The following is a 21,967-nucleotide window of genomic DNA, read 5'->3' on the forward strand; positions in this document are numbered from 1 at the left end:
CATTTTCGTACGGAGTACATAATATTTCCACTACATTCAATCTCCATCCTTTAACTTCCTTCTTTTACCCTCCTTCTCCCATTAGTGACTTTCCCTTAGTATGACCTAATACTAAGGGAAAGTATAATATTGCCTATATTTGGATTGGGCCTATATTTTACATGAGAGAAAACATGTGGCTTTTGGCTTTCTGGACCTGGCTAACTTCACTTAAGATATTCTCCAGTTCCATCCATTTACTTGCTAACAACAAAATTTCATTCTTCTTTATGGCTGAATAAAATTTCATTGAATGTAAGTACCACAGTTTTCTAATCCATTCAACAGTTGTGGGGTCTCTTGGCTGTGTCCACAGCTTAGCTACTGTGAATAATGCTACAATAAACATGTTCCCAGTTGTTTTGGAACCAGAGTGAGTTATTTAACTATCAGGCATGGTAATATATCGGGAACACCTCTGAGGTTCATTTGAGGCTTCTAAGTCACAGGAAAGTCTGGTGGACACATTAGCCTGTATCTGTCTGGATGACCTACTGGCATAGCAACCACAGAAGGTAGACAGCAGGCTGAAACTCAGTGTTCCAGCACAGAAGCCACCCTGCTATCTAATTTCTCTAATCACTTCCTGTTTGAACTCAGGGTCTTGCACTTGCTAGGCAGGCACTCTACCACTTTAGCCACCCTCCTCCCTTCTAGCCTGCCACTCACCTCTTTTCTCTCCTTCAGGTTGGTTACCATGACAATAGTGGCTGTGTTTTGTTCCCAGATCATCCTCCAGAAATCATTCACTGTTTCTTCTTTTGGTCCTAAAGTAGCCAATAGCAAAGATAAGAACACAAACTAAGGAGAAGAAAGATGCTAGGAAATTGGGAATATCTATTCTTGACTTTTAGAACTCTGTGTCTATATGTTCCTAGCTGACTATCCAACCTACCTATCCATCCATCTATCCACCTATTAACTAAATGTTTCTCATGTATCCACCATGACACTTGACAAGGACTGTGTGTGGGAGGCTGCCAAAATAGAATAGAACACAGTAGTTTCCCAAGGACAGTATAGTTGAGTATTAGAAATCATGACTGTTTACTAAATACCTACATTATGATCCACATAATAAACTCAGTGCTTGATATGGCATGTGCTTCTTCCTATCATGCTCTGAGGCAGGTATCATCAGCCCCAGAAAGGTCTGAGTGACTTGGTCAGGCTGGATTTTTCAGGAAGTCACAAGAAGATTCTAAATTAAAATGAGGCTGTATACAAAGAGAAAGAAATGGGACCTAATAGCAGAGAGGCTAATGGAATTCCCAGGGTGATGGTGAATGAAGTCTTAGAAAGTTAAGGAACTTAGGACAAAAAAATTAAACTTTAAAAAATTAAACCTCATGTATGTGAAGGTACTGAAAGGAGATATATACTTCTATTAAAGAGTTGTGGGGGAAAACCAGTGGTATTTTATATAAAAGAAAACTAAATCATTAGGAAAACAAGGAAACAACTGGAATAGGGGGAAAATTGTACAAAATATAGTAGCAGTTGTAATATTTGTAAAGTCACTGTGATAGAAATAGCAAATATTACCTTAATTCAGAATTGTGATGGAAGATGGGATAAGGTAGGAGAGATTTGTTTTTATAAGTCTTGTAGTCCTTTTTTTGGAGACAGGATCTTGCTATTTAGTCCAGGTTGGCTTTAAACTCTTTTTTTTTCCCTTTTTTTTTTTTTGGTGGTATGGGGTTTGAACTCAGGCCTTCATGCTTGCTAGGCAGGCAGTTTTGCTGCTTGAGCCACTCCACCAACACTTGATCCCTCTTAGCCTCCAGAGCGCTGGGATTACAGGTATAGGCCATCATACCCAATTCATTTTTTATTTTATTTTTTTTAGGTGGTACTGGGGTTTGAACTCAGGCCCTTCTACTTGCTAGGCAGGTGCTCCACCACTTGAGCCACAACCCCAGTTCCCTGAGACTTTGTTAAATTTTTCTCCTTGCCACTTTCATCCATTATTTCTTGCCTTTTGTACTCTTCGTTCTCCTCACTGTTTTAAACATTCCCTCTCTGGCTTTTGTTCCTCAAATTATTCCCTTTGGTAAAAGTAAAACAAAACTTTTTTTTTTTGGTGCTAGGGATTGAACCCAGGGCCTTGCATGTGGTCTACCACTTAGCTACATCCCCAGTTCAAAACAAAACAGTCTTAAGAAGAAAGTGCTCATTTCAGCAGCACATATACTAAAACTGGAGCAATACAAAGAAGACAAGCATGGCCCCTGGGCAAGGAAAACATGCAAATTTGTCAAATGTGCCATACTGAAAGAAAAACAAACAGTAACAGAAATAGACACAACATCAGAAAGGTTTACAGGAGCTTGTGGAAGTGCTTCACTGCTGGCCAGGGTCCGGACTATGTCCTGTGGGAGATGATATTTGAATATCTTAGGCTAGATCAAGTAGATGGGAGAAGAGAGGCACTCCAAGCAGAGGTGTGTGTGGCAGGGGAACTGGCAGTAAGAAAGAGGAGATGCCTAGGATCTATGAGGAGGTTCATCAAGGCCATTGTAGGGTACAGGGAGTGATAGAAGAAGATGGTGCTGGAAAAGTAGAAGAATCTAAAGGAGTGAAGGCTGAGCTAAGCAAAGCTTATGAAGAATGAAAAATCCTCACAGGACTTTCATGAGAGTCCTGATTATAGTTCTGCATAAAGGAAGGTCAATGTGGGGGTAGGAATGTAGGAAGCAAGGCTTGGGCAGAGGCACAAATCAGGTAGAAATCAGGAGCTGGAAGGAAAGATGGGAAGACAGGGAAGATGGGTGTGTCAGGGAAGACAGATTTTGGAAACAGGAATAAGGGACAGACAGTAGATCTGAATGATCCTGAGTCTGGCTTGCTAATAATTAGGATTAAATTCTAATCTTCTTTACAGCCAGAAAAATACAGGACAAAAAGCTGTTTTGGTGCTGAGTAAAAATCATATCTTAGTTTCTGATATTGAATCTAAACAGTCTTGGGCTATCCAGTTGGAGGTGTACAAAATGGTCTGAAAATGTGGCTCAGGAGCTCAAGAAAGGCAGCAGCCAGTCAGAGGTGAATATAAATGAGGCCTTTCACAGAGAACACATTGGGGGAAAAAAAGAGGGGTCAAATAAAGAATGCTAGAGATCCTCAGCATTAGTCAAGTTCAGACAGAATAAAAAGCCTGGGAAGATTAGGGAGCATAGATGAGATCAGGAGAACTGAGAGGAAATGGGGCCAGGAAAGACAAATACGGAGTTTTAGGAAGTGACTATCTACAAATTAGGGGAAATTAAATGTACGTAAGGGACAGAAAAAAGAACGAGAGGAACATTAAGAAAAATGAAAAGTCAAGAGAACTAAGTATCAGGAAATAATGGAGAAGAGTTTCAAGAAGTGTGAAGCACTGTGGAGAGGTTTTAGAGGATGAAATCTGAGAAAGGGCCATCAAAAAAATCAGATGACCTTAATTCAAGGAATATTTTAGCATCAACAACCAGGTGAATAAAGAGGGGAAGAGACTGCTCGTGGCTGATGGTAGCACAATCACCACTGAGTAGGTGGTGTCTGAACTGGGCCTTGTAGGGTGGACTGACAGATAGCTACAGGGGGGTAAAAGCAGGGCCTCTCATTGGACAACAGTCAGGATCCATGGGAGACTACAGGTGCAAGGAAGATCTGAGACTTTCCCTGACAACCTTACTTTTGCCATTATCTTTCACTATAACAGTATTGTCTAATAGATGGAAATTTTTATGTCTGTACTAATCTGATAGACTTTTTAGAAAAATGTGGCTATTGAGACTTAAAATGTCACCAGTATGATCAAGGAATCAAAATTTAAATGTAAATTTTTAATAAACAAAGTTTTTTTTTTCTTCCCCCTTTTCCTTTTCCTTTTCAGTGGTGGGGATTGAACCCAGGGCCTTGTGCATGCTAGGCAAGTGCTCTACCACTAAGCCATTCCTAGCCCCTTAGAAATTTAATTTTAGGGCTTTTGGCATGGCTCAAGTGGTAGAGTGCCCACCTGCCTAGCAAGTGGAGGTCCAAATCCCAATAATCCCCCCTTTTATTTTTTTTAATAGTCACGTGGCTAGTGACCATCAAAATGAACAGCATGGTCACTTATCAATACTTCTGTTAATATATTTATGTGCTGTAAACTTTCTTTTACCAACTAAAGGCTCCAAAAAGACAGGGACCATTATTTTACTTCCCCTCATATCTCCATTATTTAGGTCAGTACCTGGCACATAATAGATGGTCAATACATATCTATTGAAGGACTGAATAAATCAGCTTTGGTGAACCACAGCAACATCACAATAACTTTTCAATGCTGAAAACATTGAAATATTTTTGCTAGGATTCCAAGAGTGAAGACCTCATTAAAACAGGCTATGGAAATATGTGCAGAGTATGTATAGGATCAAGGCACTGAGCCCTGCTCTGAGGGCCCTAGACCACCTATCTGTGAGTAACAGTGGAGCTCTGGCCTATGAGTAGAGAGAAGAAAATCAGCTCAGACCTGTGAAGTGGCTGATCCTCTGTGGAGAATGTTTCCAAACTCAAACTGAGCAGCAAGGCCAGAACCTAAGGTTAAATGGCCTGAAGGACAGAGGGCCTCATCAGACTGCACTGTGTGTTTCGTCTTCTCCAGCCTTTTTAACATACCTATACAAAAGGACTTCTTTTAAAGAACCCTTGGATACTAAGTCATTAAGATGAATGTCCTTAGTTATAAACCTATAAAGCGTATGTATTCCATTTCTTTTTTTTTTTTGTGGTACTGGGGTTTGAACTCAGGGTCTTTACCTTGAGTCACTCCACCAGCCCTATTTTTGTGATTTTTTTTTTTTTTTCCTCAAGATAGGGTCTCTCAAACTATTTGTCTGGGTTGGCTCTGAACCATGATCCTCCTGATCGCTGCCTCCTGAGTAGCTAGTATTACAAGTGTGAGCCACTGGCACCCGGCTCCACTTCTTTTAGGTGGTAATAATTATAGAAAAGCTATTGCATTCTCATTAATCCATTTTGGAAAAGAAAGCCCCAAAAACCTCACAAACCCATTAATGGTAGCATGGTTAAGTTTAAGAATAAAAAGTTGTCATTACTTTACCTTGTGCAGCAATGAATTTGTTCTTTTCTTGGTAGCCCTGGGGTAAGGGTAAGGGTACAAAAAAGAAAAGTAAAAACCAAAAGTTGCTAACAGTGAAATTCTCTAGTCTAATTCCCAACCAGTTAACAAAGCCTCCCTTGTGAAAAGGTCCAGCTAATTAATAAGGATTTCCAGTCCTAAAATTCCCAAAGGATTACTTTGAAGACAAGAATCAAAGATTACAAAATTTAAATGGTCTAGGTATACTTCTCAAAGGGAATTATTATTGGCACAAGAATATCCAAATACTAACTCTTAGGTTAGTCCATGTTTCTGATGTTTTATCAGCAGTTGACCATGTAGGTTTTAGTGTTAATGGGAAGAAGCTTTCAGGGCAGGAGCATATAAGGTGGTTCCAGGGAGGAAACTGGGAAGGACACTGGGAAGGACAAAGATATTTTCTTGAGGATACTTTACGCAGGTCCAAAAAATTTTTGGCAACAGCCAGTATTTGACAATGAGCTGCTCCATTACAGACAATGTTAGACAAGAAGCAAAAGGGCATGTGGATCCCACTCAACAGGTAAATGAAAAACTAAAACTGGAAGCAACTTTCTTTTTCACTATTGTTTTAGTTGTTCATCATTTCAATCTCATTGTTTAAATGTAGTGCTCACTTTAGTCGTTTTAGGAATGTGAAAAATTATCTGATTTAAGGATTGTACATTGCCCTCTGGCCCTCTCAGAGAGCAGTAAGATAAGCAATGAGGGAGACAGCTTAGATAGGATATCAGGTCACACCAAGTTGACCATATGAAGTACAAGTCTGTAAAGTAGTGGCTAAATAAAAGACAGGATCAAAATCTAAGAAGACATTTCTTATTCTAGTTCAAACAAAAGCAGAGACGAGTTAGAGTTGCTTTCCCACACAGAAGAAGAAAACTCTAGGAATCGGGAGACAGATATGTTAAGAGTCAGCAACAGGAAGTTTGTTACTGAGTTTTTTGCAGTGCTGGGGATTGAATCCTCATGCATGCTAGGCAAGCTCTTTTACTACTGAGCCATATCACTAACCCAGCCCTTCAGCAAGTGCTTTTAATCATTAAAAGATGGAAATTGCTTAAATTCAGGACGATGAATTCTGCTTATGTTCTAAACTTGTAATTAAAACTGGCAGCTTCTTGGGCTGGTGGAGTGGCTCAAGTGATAAGACTGCCTGCCTAGCAAGTGCAAGGCCCCGAGTTCAACCCCCAGTACCACCAGAAACAAAAACAAAAAACAAAACAAAACAAAACCAATCAACCAACCAACCAAACAAAAAACTGGTAAGTTTTTAAGAGCATGTTAAAAGCACATCATACTCCAACTCCAAGAGAAGCTAACTGTTAAATTCTCACTGGATCAAGTGGGCCCGGAAAGCTTAAGGGAACATGTGGAAGGGGAGCTCCAAAGTGTTTCCTGCTCTATTTTTACCAGGAGATCATATGCCCCTATGAAAGTGTGTCTATTGAGTGATATAGATGGCATTGCTTAATAAGTATAACAAAAAAGAGGCAAAACTACTAACCTTCCTTGTGCTATGTTCAAGGGATAGATGAAATTGGCACCCGAGATTCTGAAAGCTGAATTCTGGCAGGCTCTAAGTGGAAGCTACATTCCTACCAGTGATGGAAACTTTTTTTTTTTTTTTTTTTGAAAGCTCTATGTGCTCTTAGACATCTAAAGACAAGTAAGAAAACTGGTTCTTCTTAAGATTAGGCTAGATGCCCACTTACTAACTATTCTACTGGCTCTGCTTTATCTCCTCCTGTGATCAACATCAGGTTAGCTAACCTTTGTGCTCCCCAAACTACAGACCCCATCTCTCCCTCCCTGTCACCACAAGTGGTCCTGGGACCACTTTCCTTCCTTTAGGCCTTGGTTCATAGTAGACATGACCAAACAGACTTACTTGGAGTTTAGGTATTCTTGTCCTACTCTCCCTTATTTTTATAATTGAGGGCAAGGCCTGCTCTTGTTTGTAGTTATTTGAAAAAGCTCAACAAAGAGTTCACTGATTCACAGAAAAATACATATTTAGGTTCAGCTTTCTACAAGGGCAGCCTTTGGTAATGATAATAGAATAAACCTAAAAATACATTTAAAAATATGATTGATCTAAAAAAAAAATCAGTCACTTAAAAAAAATCAGACTTCTTAGGGAAAACTTCAGATGGCAAATATCCCTTCCAACACACGACTGGGAAGGAGTCAATATATAGTAGCCAATACCCTTTCACAAAGGTAACTGAGAAAAGCATGAGTTCCTTACATTGATGAATGAAGCATTGATGTAATCAGAATCTGGAACTCCTTCAACAGGTGTCAGGTGGACTCGAGAGTGGTCATCTGGAAAAAACCCAGCAATTAATATTTCAATAAATCCAATTTTTTTTTCATACTGCTCTTGATGCAGTAAGTGGAGTCATCTGGAGTGACACACAAAGATGTCACTCCACTGCTATTTTTAGCATTCAAATTTAAAAACATCTCAACTATTACTAGGGTTCTATAAAAACCCATAGAATGAAATTCTAAACAGTTCATAAAAAGGAAAATCTTTCATTTTTTTGGTGAGACTGGGGTTTGAACTCAGGGCTTTGTGTGGTTTTCTTGTTTGAAACACACCTCCAGTCCATTTTCCTCTGGGTCTTATGAACGATTTGCCCTGGCTGGCCTTGAACCACAATCCTCTGGATCTCAGCCTCCCAAATAGCCAGGATTATAGGCATGAAAAACCAGTGCCTGGCTAGGAAAACTTTTTTCTTTTCTTTCCTTTTTTTTTTTGTGTGTGTGTGTGTGTGTGTGTGGTACCTGGGGTTTGAACTCAGGACCTCATTCTGCTAGGCAGGCATTCTAACACTTGAGTCACTCCACCAGCTATGCTCATTTATTGACAACTGACGCACAATTATAAGCTCCAAGATACGAAAATTCTAAAAGAATAAATTTAAAAAACCAATAAAAAATAAAGCTAAATTCAAATATCTTCCTCTCACACCTTACTGGATTATGTACATCCCATTCTGGATACTATTGCTAACTCTGGAAAGAGTTATTCTGTATTGGAAGAAAACTCTATCGGAATTTCTTTCAATGAGCACTTACAAAAAACTACCACAAAAACCAACATCCTGTCTGAGCCTATGAAGTTACCCTCCCTAGTCTCTAGAAACTTTAGGCCTGCAACAAAAGTCCTGATCAACCACCCCAATTGACTCTGCAGGGTTACCCAGGAGAGCCTAAAAGACCCTTTTAGCCCTATGGACTGACCCTATTCTAGTTATGCCCTCCTGTGACCAACTGCAGGATTTTTCCCATCCTGGAGAATCCAGCCACAGATGTAGTTTCAGCTTACATTCCAAGAAACCTTACAGAACACTCACAAGGCAAGATGTTTACATATCGATTTTTTTCCTTGTTTTCCTCCTTGGAGGCAGCCTCACAGGTGGCCTGGATAGGACAAGCAGGAAGAGCCTGAAAAAGAAATGAGAGGCTTTATTAATAGGGATAAGCATCAAACATGCAGTCTGCTTCATCAAACCTTGATGTGGCACCAAGTTCTACGTTTTGGCAGTGTGTGAACAATTGCAGCCTAACATAGAGAATGCACCTCTCCCCTAAATAGCAGTAAGCTCCTTAAAGTTTAACACCAAGAATCCCCAGGAGAGAGAACATGTGGTCTTCATATAATTTCTATATTATTAGGGGCTTGTTACAAGGCTGGGTTAAAACAGCCTACCCTATAAATTGGGGCAGCGGTCATAAAGAAAAAAAAAAAAAAGGCCACTTATTCTTGCTAACCACCACGTAAAGAAGAGAAGCATCTCAGAGTGAACCACAGGACTCTGGGTAGTCAAGTGATTTAGGCTCTCTCTAGGGGTTTGTCCAGAGGGGCATAGCATCCTACCCTCTAACATTATGTGGCAAGGAAGCGAGGACTAGTGGGTGGAGGGAGAACTGTCACAAACATGTAGCAGTTGGGAAACAGAAGAGTTAGATGAGATGACATTGAGTGTGCAGTCGTTTTAGAGTAAATATAACGTGGCTAGTACAGGGAAGTAAGGGGGCAAGCATAAAATGTTTTTTTGACATGAGATAGCCACATTGTATGAACGAACATGAGTAAATCCATTAAACTTTCTAGGCCCATGTTTCCTTATCTTTAACACTGAGATAATAATACCTACCACATAAGAAGTGAATGAGATAATCTCAGGTGTGGCACAATAAGTGAGTTTGATTAAAGTGGGGGACTGAACTTTCTTTGAACTGTTCTTCTGTATGTTCCGTATGTTCAAAACTAAGAAACCAAAAAGGGAAGTAGTTTAAGATTCCAACCTGGATAATCTTTCTTTTTAGTGGTAGTGAGGGTTTGATCTCGGGGCCTCATGCTTGCTAGGCAGGTGTTCTACTGTTTGAGCTACTCCATTAGCCCCAACCTGGATGATCATTCTGATAGGTGATTTGGAAATAAGTTTTATGAACCTTAAAAATAGTCATACCTTTTGACCTAGCAACTCCATTTCTGAGAATTTACTCTATGTTTACCTCATTTACCTCATTATTATTTAGAATGGCTCCAAACTGAGAACAACCTTAGTATTTAACAGTAGGGGAACAGTTAAATACATTATGGCTCATGTATTTCTTTTCATTCATTCTTTCAAATATGTATTGTGTACTTATTAGGTGAGGTATCAAGCCAAGTATAGAGCAAACAGTAGTGAATCAAACACATATAGTTCTTGCCCTCATGGATGATACAAACTTGTGGGTAAAAGACATTAAACAAATAAAACAAATATTTAATGATATACCATGACGAATGCAATGAAAGAACAGAATGTTCTTGGAGATCAGGTGTTAGAAAGGGCCAAATTTAGATTAAGGTATCTTTAAGGAAGGATGATAATGGAAGACAGTGTTCCAGACATACAGCACAGCATCTGTGATGGCCTAGAGGCAGGAGAAGGCTCTTCTGTGAGAGGACCCAAAAGGTCAGTGAGGGTGTCATGTCATACACAAGAAGCTGATGGGGACGGCAGGAGAAATTGGGAAGACATGAGTTTGGCAAGGTCAGCCTATTCATTTCTATGTGTATTCCTGAATATGGAGTTTGGACTTTATGTGCATGAGGAAACCAATGAAGGCTTTAAAAATATGATCTGATTTACAAGATAAAGAATCACTCGATTGCTATCTGGAAAATAAGAGAGGCAAGAACCCAATTATGGAGTGGAAATGTAGATGATAGTATAAAGAAACAGATGTATTTGAAGTATATTCTGAAGTCAGAGTTACTGGACTTAGAGATGGACAGAAGGGCTCAAGTGGTTAAGTGCCTGCCTAGCAAGCATGAAGCCCAGAAGCCCTGAGTTCAAATACCATGAGAGGGGAAAAAAAAAAAATGTATGAAAGGGAAGGTAGAGAGCTATAGAGGACTAAAGAGTGGTTCTTAGGTTTCTGGCTTTGAAAAAAAAAAAGTATGATGAAATAATTGGGAAATGGCAGCCCAACAGAAACCAATTTTGCCAGATGAAAGCAGTACTTTTTAAGAAGAGAGTAAATGTATTTCTTGGGAACCAGCATGATAGTGGTAGGAGAAATTCAACTGAAAGACCTAAAGATAAGGGGAATCAGGGTCTTAACATCTACCTGCCCTTATCTACTTAAGACATTTTTCCTTTTAAAGTTAAAACCTTAGAGGTTCTGCATGTTATTTTTAAAAGAGGGGCAATTCCCTTGGACCCTATGTTGTTAATACATACAGGGGAGAAGAGTTTCCCTTTTCTTTTTGCACTGGACTCTTATACATGGAACAGAAATCATACTTAAGGCTGGAATTTTCCAATTCACAGATACTTTGCTTTTTTTCCTTCACATAGGTTTCCATCTTGGCTCAGGGCAGGAAGAACCAGTTTTTTGTCTTTGGGTCTAACCCAGAGGCATATCCCTTCTCTAAAATTTTTAAATTCCTACAGTTCCATACACTAAAATGATGTAAAACAGAGGTAGTGACATCAAGACTCTTGAAAACAGTCTTTAATACAGAAGAATCAGCAATGATAATGACTATCACATCACATTGACTTATCAGCATTCCTTCCTCCTCCAGTCATGATAAAGAAAAACTAGCTTTCTAGGTGGGCTAAGGCTCCTAAAAGGAAAGTTTGGAAGAAACAGGAGCCATTGTTCACTAGGAGAACAGGAAGGGCTTCCTGGCAGAACATAGCATTAGATACAAAGGTTCAATCTGAAAAGCCTAAGTCAGAGGTGAAAACAAGTAGAACTCTATATTGCACTGAGTTTCTATTCTGAAAACCTATCTCATAGAGCTAGGAAGGAGTAGCAGAACCAGAAGTCTAGATGTTACATTCTCCAGAAACACTAGATGGCATCAAAGACTATTTCATCTCTTGCTTAAGCCTTAACTGGAACCTAGGGCTAAGTACTCACACAGGAAAAAAAAAAAAAGTCAGTTAAAAGTTTTTCAAAATTTATTTAAAAAGGTGGAACCATCATCCAATTTGACTTCGAAGTTCTCTTTGGGCTCCTCTACTCCTTATGATCTCTTCCTTCCCCTCTCATAGGTAAACTTGGAATTTTGTTTACCATTACCTTAATTTACTTATATTCAAATATTTTATATCGTTAACCTATTACTATTTCTTGGATTTTTTTTATGAAAACGGAATCATAATAAAATGGCGACTTGCTTTTTTTGTTCAACGTTATGTTCTTAAGGGTCATCTGGATTATTGTAACTGACACTTGTTTTCTTTACTGTGTAATTTTCTTAACCATATCAAAACCTATCTTTCTATTCTACTACTGATGAACACTTGGGTTGTTACAGTTAACATTCCTCCTCTGATCATGCATTTGTATGTGTTTCCTATGCACATGTATAAGAATTTCAGATAATTGTTTCTCAATGTAGTTGTACCAGTTTACTCTCCTTCAGAAATATAAAATGTTCCACTTGTTTTAACTTACACTTCTCTGTTTATTAATGGGCTCATCACCTTTCACAGTTTACTGGCCAAAAGCATTTCCTCTTATATGAAGTTCTTAGACTAGTGTGTTTCTCATTGTCCTACTGGATTGCTTATTTTCTTTCTCTCATCTTTCATCAGTTATCTGTGTTACAAAATTCTCTCTTACCAAGTTTATGACTTACCCTTTCACTTTTTTTGGTATCTATTTACAAAAAGAATTTTTGCATTCTTATATAGTCAAATTCTTCAATCTTTCTCTTTAGCAACACTTTAAGGCTTAAGAAATCCTTACAGTGAGATTAAATATATTTTTCTACGTTATTGAATTTACATTTTATAATCCTGTACTTTACATTTCTTTGCTATGTCAACTAGAATTGATGTTTGTGTTTAATATGAGACAAATATGCCATTTCATCTACTCCCATAGAGTTGTCCGACTATCCAGCACTATTTATTATAAAGGCCATTCTTTCCCCAACCAAATGGCAGCATCATTTCTGTTAAAAAAACAGGTTTCCATTTATACATGGATGTGCTTCTGGGCTCTCTATTCCATGGGTCAATCTCTCTGTCCCGGTGCCACTATAAAACTATCTTAATTACTAAATTTTATAATAACTTGTTTTATCTGGTAAGGCAATTCTCCTCACCTTGTTCTTCTTCTTCGGGAATGTCTTGGCTATTCTTGGATCTTTTTCTCCTCCATATAAATTTTAGAATCAGCTTGTCAAGTTCCACAAAAAACCTGTTGGGATTTTTATTGGAATTGCATTGAATCTATGTATCAGTTTGGGGAGTATTGACATCTTTACATTACTAAGCCTTTTAATGCATTGATCCTATTTCTTCACTAATTTAAGCTATTTCCTTTTAATGTCTTCAAACATTTTTATATTTTTCTCTAAAGATCATATAAGTATTTTGTGAAATTTATTTGTAGGTAATTTACATTTTGGATGCTATTGTAAATGGTGTATTTTTAAAAGTATTATTACATTTTCTGTTTGTGCCCAACATACAGAAATGCAATAATCTTTTAAGCTGTTTTTGTATCTATCAACCTTGCTAAAATAACCTACTAACTCTAATAATTTATCTGATGAGTCTTTGAATTGTTCTGAAGACAATATTCTCCTAGTGAAAAATTCCTATTTTGTTTCTACTTTTGTAGTCATTATACCTTTCATTTCCTTTTTTTTTTTTTGGCCTCACTGTGCTGTACCTCCTGAATCATACTCACCATAAAGTTTGAATCCTAGTAGTCACCAATACAGAAACACTCTGTAGTGATGGGAAATTTACTTCCCTCTAGGGTAGTTCTTAGAAGAGTTCTGTTTAACAGACACAACACCCAGATACACAATTTCTTTTGCATTTCCCTTGACTAAGTAATGTAAACAAGATGTTAGCTACTGCCTTCTCTATCCCTTGCAAAAGCAGAACCCCACCCCCAATTCCTTGGGATGTTGAACTCCAAAGCCTTTGCTACAGTTCCTGCTAATTTCCATAGGACTCTGGTTCTGATTCACTTATTTGGAGACAATTCATCAAGGTAGAGGCTCTTCTGTTCCCATCTCAACTCAGATGTCCCCTCAGTCCCATTACTAGATGACACACACATGCCTTCTTAACTTGGTAATCTAAGAATTAAATTGTGTTACTAAGCCAGATGTAGTGGCTCAAACCTATTATTCCAGTTACTTGGGAGGCCGAGATGGGGAGGATTATGGCTTGAGGCAGCCCAGACAAACAGACAGGGAGATCCCATCTCAACCAGTAAGAGCTGGGTGTGGTGGTGAGTGCCTGTCATCCCAGCTATGTGGGAGGCATAAATAAAGGAGGATCACAGTCCAGTGCAGACCTTATTTGAAAAAATACCTAAACAAAAAAGGGCTGGGGGAGTGGCTCAAGTGGTAGAGTGCCTGCCTAGCAAACAAAAGGCCCTAAGTGCAAACCCCAGTACTGCCAAAAGAAGAAGAAGAAAAAAGAATTAAATAGTGTTACAAAAGATATAGGGTCTAAGAAGGTTAGATCACCAGGCAGATTTTGGCTATCTCACTGGCTTCACCTCTTTTCCTCTGTTCTCTTTTCTATCCCCTTTTACAGGAGTTAACCAAATTATTTATTTATTTACTTAACTTTTTAAACCTTGAGCATGTTTTAGGGACCTCATTCAGCAAGCAGCTTTTTCAAGTGTTTCTAGTAAACAAATTCAATGTTTCTTCCTAAATTGAAATGCTGGTGAATAAAAAAAGTTCTAGTTCCTAATTGGAGGATGAAAGTTATAGCTTAGAACTTTCAACCATGGTGAGGAGTCACAGAAATATTACAGGCATTTTTCAGCTTGTCAAATATCTGAAAACAGCTGTCATGTCCTCTACTGATTGCTCCTTCAGCTGTTCACCCAATTGTCCAGTTTCTCTGCATAAGAACAACCCATCTGGTGATATGCTTTTTTCAGTGAACTGACCATAAGCTTCCTGGTACAGTTTAAACATGGGACAGCAATTCCTTCTTTTTAGATACTATGGACCATTAGTTTTATTTCCCATTAAAAAAAAAAACAAGCCCAGTATGGTGGTTGGTGGTTCATGCCTATAATTCCAGCACTCAGGAGGCTGAGGCAGAAGAATCTTGAGTTTGAGGCTAATGTGAGCTACACATCAAGATCCTGTCTCAAAAAACAAATAAACAAAAACCCTCCAGACTCTGCTTTTTAAAATATTGTAACAAGGCAGGAGCTGGTGGCTCATGCCTGTAATCCTAGCTACTCAGGAGGCAGAGGTAAGGAGTTCGAAGCCACCCCGGACAAACAGTTTGCAAGACCCTATCTCGAAAAAACCCTTCACAAAAAAGGGCTGGTGGAGTGGCTCAAGGTGTAGGTTCTGAGTTCAAACCCCTGCATCACATACATACATGAAAAATTATAACAAGCAGGTTGGAGATGTGGCTCAAGCTGTAGAGTGCTTGCCTAGGAAGTGCAAAGCCCTGAGTTCGAACTCCAAGTATGGGGGACAGGACACATACATACATGCACACACACACTGAATGTAATTGCTGTAAAAGATAGTCCAATAACTTAGTAGAAAGTAGAATCCTGTTATGTCTTTCTTATCTTCCACCTACCCCTTGGAGGTAGCCACTGTTAACAGTTCATAGCTTTTTCTAAACTTAAATGCATTAGCATACCCAAACACACACAGTTATACATATATTTTTAAATACAAAACTGGGATTATACCATCTATATTCATCTGCAATGTGTTTTCTTACATAATATATCTATTATATTATACCAATATTAGATTATATTATATACTATAATATACGTAATAACAACCAGTCTGTTTTGCTCCAGTTATTTTTGGAGATTGGGGGGGATGGTCACATGAATTTTTCCCTGCGCTGGCCTTGAACTGCAATCTTCCTGATCTTAGCCTCCCAAGCAGCTAGGATTACAGATGTGAGCCACTGGTGCCAGGCAACACATTTAATGACAATACAGAATTTCATGATGGATATAAGCCATCATTCAGCCATCCAGACATTTGTCAGGTATTTAGTTTTCATTTGAATTTGCTACTATAAACCATGCTGGACACTCTTGTATAAACACCTGTTTGTGCACAGAAAGGTTGTTCTATTAGAAATCTTAGAAGTGAGAAAACACAGCATAAAGATTTAAATTTTGTTTGACCCAGAAAAACAGTTCTAATCATGGCAATTTAAACTCCCCTACCTGTGTATAAGAGCATCTGCAACCCATTACTTTTGCCCATACTTGATATCAGTCTTTAAAAATTTCAAATTTGAGGGCTGGGCATGTAGCTCATGTGGTAGAGTGCTTGCTTAGCAAGTACAGGCCCTGAGTTCAAATGTACTACCATAAAAGAAAATCTGATATGCCCAAAATAACGGTTAATTTCAATATGTACTTCCCTAATAGATATAGTTGGTCTTCTTTTCATACTTATAGACTAGCTGTATTTTTTCTGTGAGCTGCCAATTTTCCACTAGATTACTTACTCTTTTCTCACAGGTCTGTAGAGACCCTTATTAGAGAAACTATTTTGTCTACTTCTGGCAAAAAGGTTCTCGTAGTTGGTCACATTTTTATGGCATCATTTATCATAAAAATGCTTAATTTTTTTTTTTTTTGGTGGCACTGTGTTTGAACTCAGGGCCTCTTGCTTGCTAGGCAGGCACTCTTACTGCTTGAACCATTCCACCAACCCTTTTTTGTGACTTTTTTTTTTTTTTTCCAAGAAAAGGGTCTCTGGAACTATTTGCCTGGGGTGGCTTTGAATTGCGATCCTCCTGATCTGTCTCCTGAATAGCTAGGATTATAGGTATGAGCCCCCGGCACCTAGCTTAACATTTTAATTTATTAGTCTTTTCCATTTTGGTACCTGAATTTTATACTTTGCTTAGTAAACCCTGATGATTAGAAAAATATTATTCGATGATAATAGGCACAAATTGGTGTATCTGCCCTATGTGCTATTGCTACCTTTTCCTGCCTGGGCTGACTAATACAAGCAGGCATACCTGACCAACACTAAGCAGGGTAGATTATCTTTCCAAGGGCTTTTTCCCTAGGAAAGGCCAGAGCCACCAAGGCAGGACCTGCTTGGCTTAAGGCTTGATACTCCGACACATCTTTCAATTCTTCCAGTTCTCCTAGTGTTTTCCTGATAGACAACTCTGTGTTTTCGCTTAATTAGTTGACTTCTCTTATTTTTTTAAGCACAAAGTAGAGAAGTTAAGTGTGTTACAAGGGCTCTAACAGGCTCAACCTTTCCACTGACACCTTCACCACAGCCCCGATGGTATCTATAACATGGTCTTTGGTGAGGACAGCACTAGAATCTTTCAGAATAAAGAAATGGGAAGCATCTGGCCCAGCTCAGTTGAGGGGGCCTACAAGATTACTTTGCTAGAGAGAAGGCCACTCTCATCTAATTCCTAGGCCCTGGGTCATTTCATCCCTCTAATAAGGGGAGGCCAGGCACCTGTGAGGAAGAGCCCTGCCAGAGCACATCAACATTTATATACCACGAACCTACCTCCTCAACTTCCCTTAAGAATCTACAGACACTGGGGCTGGTGGAGTGGCTTGAGGGATAAAAGCACTTGCCTAAAACTAGGGAAAGAATATTGAAGGCTATAAGAGAGAAAAAACAAATAACATACAAAGGTAAACCCATCAAAATCACAGCAGACTTCTCAACAGAAACATTAAAAGCAAGAGAGCGTGGGGTGAGATCTTCTGGGCACTGAATGAAAATAACTTCAACCCCAGGATATTCTATCCAGCAAAACTATCATTCAAAATAGATGGAGCAATAAAAGTCTTCCATGATAAGCAGAAACTAAAACAATATGTGACCACAAAGCCACCACTACAAAAGATTCTGCAAGGGATTCTATACACAGAAAGTGAAACCCAACATAACCATGAAAGGACAGGCAGCACCAAACTACAGGAAAAGAAAAAGCAAAAAAGTAGAGAGTAACCTCAACTTAGGTACACATAATCAAATCTTCAAACAACTAAGACAACTAAATGACAGGAATCACCACATACCTATCACTACTAACACTTAATGTTAACGGACTTAATTCACCCATCAAAAGGCACCATTTGACGAAATGGATTAAAAAGGAAGACCCAACAATTTGTTGCTTACAGGAGGCCCATCTCACTGACAGAAATAAGCATAGGCTTAGGATGAAAGGCTGGAAGATTTATCAAGCTAACGGCCCCCAAAAACAGGCAGGAGTAGCAATACTTATCTCTGACAAAGTAGACTTCAAACCTACACTGATCAAATGAGATAAAGAAGGACATTCCATACTAATAAAAGGGGAAATAGATCAAAAGGAAATAATAATTATCAACCTATATGCACCCAATGTCAACGCACCCAATTTCATCAAACATACCCTGAAAGACCTAAAAGCATATATTAACTTCAACACAGTGGTTGCAGGAGACTTTAACACCCCATTATCATCAATTGATAGGCCATTCAAACAAAAAAATCAATAAAGAAATCCAAGATCTAAAACATACAATAGATGAAATGGACCTACTTGATGTCTACAGAACATTACATACAACTTCTACACAATATACATTCGTCTTAGCAGCCCATGGAACCTTCTCCAAAATAGATCATATCCTAGGGCACAAAGCAAGCCTCAGCAAATATATGAAAATAGAAATTATACTATCTGATCACAATGCAATAAAACTAGAACTCAACAACAAAGGTAAAGACAAAAAACATGCAAACAGCTAGAAACTGAATAACTCATTACTTAATGAACAATGGGTCATTGATGAAATAAAAGAGGAAATTAAAAAGTTCCCGGAAGTCAATGAAAATGAAAACACAACCTACCGGAACCTGTGGGACACAGCAAAGGCAGTCCTGAGAGGAAAGTTTATAGCCATGAGTGCATATATTAAAAAGACAGAAAGATCCCAAATCAATGACCTAATGACACATCTCAAACTCCTAGAAAAACAAGAACAAGCAAATCCCAAAACAAATAGGAGAGAAATAATAAAAATAAGAGCTGAAATCAACGAAATAGAAACCAAAAAAACCATACAAAGAATTAATGAAACAAAAAGTTGGTTCTTTGAAAAAAATAAACAAGATCAAAAGACCCCTGGCAAACCTGACTAAAATGAGGAGAGAAAAAACTCAAATTAGTAGAATCAGGAATGCAAAAGGGGAGATAACAGCAAACACCATGGAAGTCCAGGAAATCATCAGAGACTACTTCGAGAACCTATATTCAAATAAATTTGAAAATCTTAAAGAAATGGACAGATTTCTAGATACATATGATCACCAAAACTGAACCAAGAGGAAATTAATCACCTGAATAGACCTATAACACAAAATGAAATTGAAGCAGCAATCAAGAGTCTCCCCAAAAAGAAAAGTCCAGGACCTGATGGATTCTCTGCTGAATTCTATCAGACCTTTAAAGAAGAACTGATACCAACCCTCCTTAAACTATTCCATGAAATAGAAAGGGAAGGAAAACTGCCTAACACATTTTATGAAACCAGTATTACACTTATCCCAAAACCAGGCAAAGACACCTCCAAAAAGGAGAACTATAGGCCAATCTCTTTAATGAACATTGATGCAAAAATCCTCAACAAAATAATGGCAAACCGAATTCAACAACACATCAAAAAGATTATTCACCACGACCAGGTAGGCTTCATCCCAGGGATGCAGGGGTGGTTCAACATACGAAAATCAATAAACGTAATAAACCACATTAACAGAAGCAAAGACAAAAACCACTTGATCATCTCAATAGATGCAGAAAAAGCCTTTGATAAGATCCAACATCATTTCATGATAAAAGCTCTAAGAAAACTAGGAATAGAAGGAAAGTTCCTCAACATTATAAAAGCTATATATGACAAACCTACAGCCAGCATTATACTTAACGGAGAAAAATTAAAACCGTTCCCTCTAAAATCAGGAACCAGACAAGGATGCCCACTATCTCCACTCCTATTCAACATAGTACTGGAATTCCTAGCCAGAGCAATTAGGCAAGAAGAAGGAATAAAAGGAATACAAATAGGTAAAGAAACTGTCAAAATATCCCTATTTGCAGACGACATGATCCTATACCTTAAAGACCCAAAAAACTCTACTCAGAAGCTTCTAGACATCATCAATAGCTATAGCAAGGTAGCAGGATATAAAATCAACATAGAAAAATCATTAGCATTTCTATACACTAACAATGAGCAAACGGAAAAAGAATGTATGAAAACAATTCCATTTACAATAGCCTCAAAAAAAATCAAATACCTAGGTGTAAACCTAACAAAAGATGTGAAAGACCTCTACAAGGAAAACTATACACTTCTGAAGAAAGAGATTGAGGAAGACTATAGAAAGTGGAGAGATCTCCCATGCTCATGGATTGGTAGAATCAACATAGTAAAAATGTCTATACTTCCAAAAGTAATCTACATATTTAATGCAATTCCCATCAAAATTCCAATGACATTCATCAAAGAGATTGAAAAATCTACTGTTAAATTTATATGGAAACACAAGAGGCCACGAATAGCCAAGGCAATACTCAGTCAAAAGAACAATGCAGGAGGTATCACAATACCTGACTTCAAACTATATTACAAAGCAATAATAATAAAAACAGCATGGTACTGGCACAAAAATAGACATGAAGACCAGTGGAACAGAATAGAGGACCTGGATATGAAGCCACACAACTATAAGCAACTTATCTTTGACAAAGGAGCTAAAAATATACGATGGAGAAATAGCAGCCTCTTCAACAAAAACTGCTGGGAAAACTGGTTAGCAGTCTGCAAAAAACTGAAACTAGATCCATGTATATCACCCTATACCAAGATTAACTCAAAATGGATCAAGGATCTTAATATTAGACCCCAAACTCTTAAGTTGATACAAGAAAGAGTAGGAAATACTCTGGAGTTAGTAGGTATAGGTAAGAACTTTCTCAATGAAACCCCAGCAGCACAGCAACTAAGAGATAGCATAGATAAATGGGACCTCATAAAACTAAAAAGCTTCTGTTCATCAAAAGAAATGGTCTCTAAACTGAAGAGAACACCCACAGAGTGGGAGAAAATATTTGCCAATTATACATCAGACAAAGGACTGATAACCAGAATATACAGGGAACTTAAAAAACTAAATTCTCCCAAAACTAATGAACCAATAAAGAAATGGGCATGTGAACTAAACAGAACTTTCTCAAAAGAAGAAATTCAAATGGCCAGAAAACACATGAAAAAATGCTCACCATCTCTAGCAATAAAGGAAATGCAAATTAAAACCACACTAAGATTCCACCTCACCCCTGTTAGAATAGCCATCATCAGCAACACCACCACCAACAGGTGTTGGCGAGGATGCGGGGAAAAAGGAACCCTCTTACACTGTTGGTGGGAATGTAGACTAGTACAACCACTCTGGAAAAAAATTTGGAGGCTACTTAAAAAGCTGGACATCGATCTACCATTTGATCCAGCAATACCACTCTTGGGGATATACCCAAAAGACTGTTACTCCAGAGGCACCTGCACATCCATGTTTATTGCGGCACTATTCACAATAGCCAAGTTATGGAAACAGCCAAGATGCCCCAGCACTGACGAATGGATTAAGAAAATGTGGTATCTATACACAATGGAATTTTATGCAGCCATGAAGAAGAACGAAATGTTATCATTCGCTGGTAAATGGATGGAATTGGAGAACATCATTCTGAGTGAGGTTAGCCTGGCTCAAAAGACCAAAAATCGTATGTTCTCCCTCATATGTGGACATTAGATCAAGGGCAAACACAACAAGGGGATTGGACTATGAGCACATGATAAAAGCGAGAGCACACAAGGGAGGGGTGAGGATAGGTAAGACACCTAAAAAACTAGCTAGCATTTGTTGCCCTTAATGCAGAGAAACTAAAGCAGATACCTTAAAGCAACTGAGGCCAATAGGAAAAGGGGACCAGGAACTAGAGAAAAGGTTAGATTAAAAAGAATTAACCTAGAAGGTAACACCCACGCACAGGAAATCAATGTGAGTCAATGCCCTGTATAGCTATCCTTATCTCAACCAGCAAAACCCCTTGTTCCTTCCTATTATTGCTTATACTCTCTCTACAACAAAATTAGAGATAAGGGCAAAATAGTTTCTGCTGGGTATTGAGGGGGGGAGCGGGAGGGGGTGGAGTGGGTGGTAAGGGAGGGGGTGGGGGCAGGGGGGAGAAATAA

At 38.5% G+C, this 21,967-nt stretch overlaps 1 protein-coding gene and 1 non-coding gene across 7 annotated transcripts in view; one reads left to right on the top strand and one right to left on the bottom strand.

Moving 5' to 3' along the window:
- The window catches only part of Ptpra (protein tyrosine phosphatase receptor type A), a 142,809-nt gene that overhangs the window by 19,202 nt on the left and 101,640 nt on the right, over positions 1-21,967 (bottom strand). For 5 of the 6 annotated variants that reach the window (XM_074074457.1, XM_074074455.1, XM_074074453.1 and 2 more), the window contains 4 exons: positions 8,536-8,626; positions 7,422-7,498; positions 5,132-5,168; positions 709-806 (listed from right to left, as the gene is read on the bottom strand). In XM_074074457.1, coding sequence (XP_073930558.1) covers positions 709-806; positions 5,132-5,168; positions 7,422-7,498; positions 8,536-8,626 — 303 coding nt within the window. Of the gene's footprint in view, positions 1-708; positions 807-5,131; positions 5,169-7,421; positions 7,499-8,535; positions 8,627-12,803; positions 12,822-21,967 lie in introns of those variants that run through there. The other variant, XM_020163888.2, reaches the window with a different exon arrangement.
- On the top strand, positions 2,209-2,315 carry LOC141423625 (U6 spliceosomal RNA). The gene has a single exon (XR_012448467.1). It is a non-coding gene; the product is annotated as a U6 spliceosomal RNA (small nuclear RNA).

Source organism: Castor canadensis, chromosome 5, assembly GCF_047511655.1.
Source record: "Castor canadensis chromosome 5, mCasCan1.hap1v2, whole genome shotgun sequence".
Taxonomy (NCBI): Eukaryota; Metazoa; Chordata; class Mammalia; order Rodentia; family Castoridae; genus Castor; species Castor canadensis.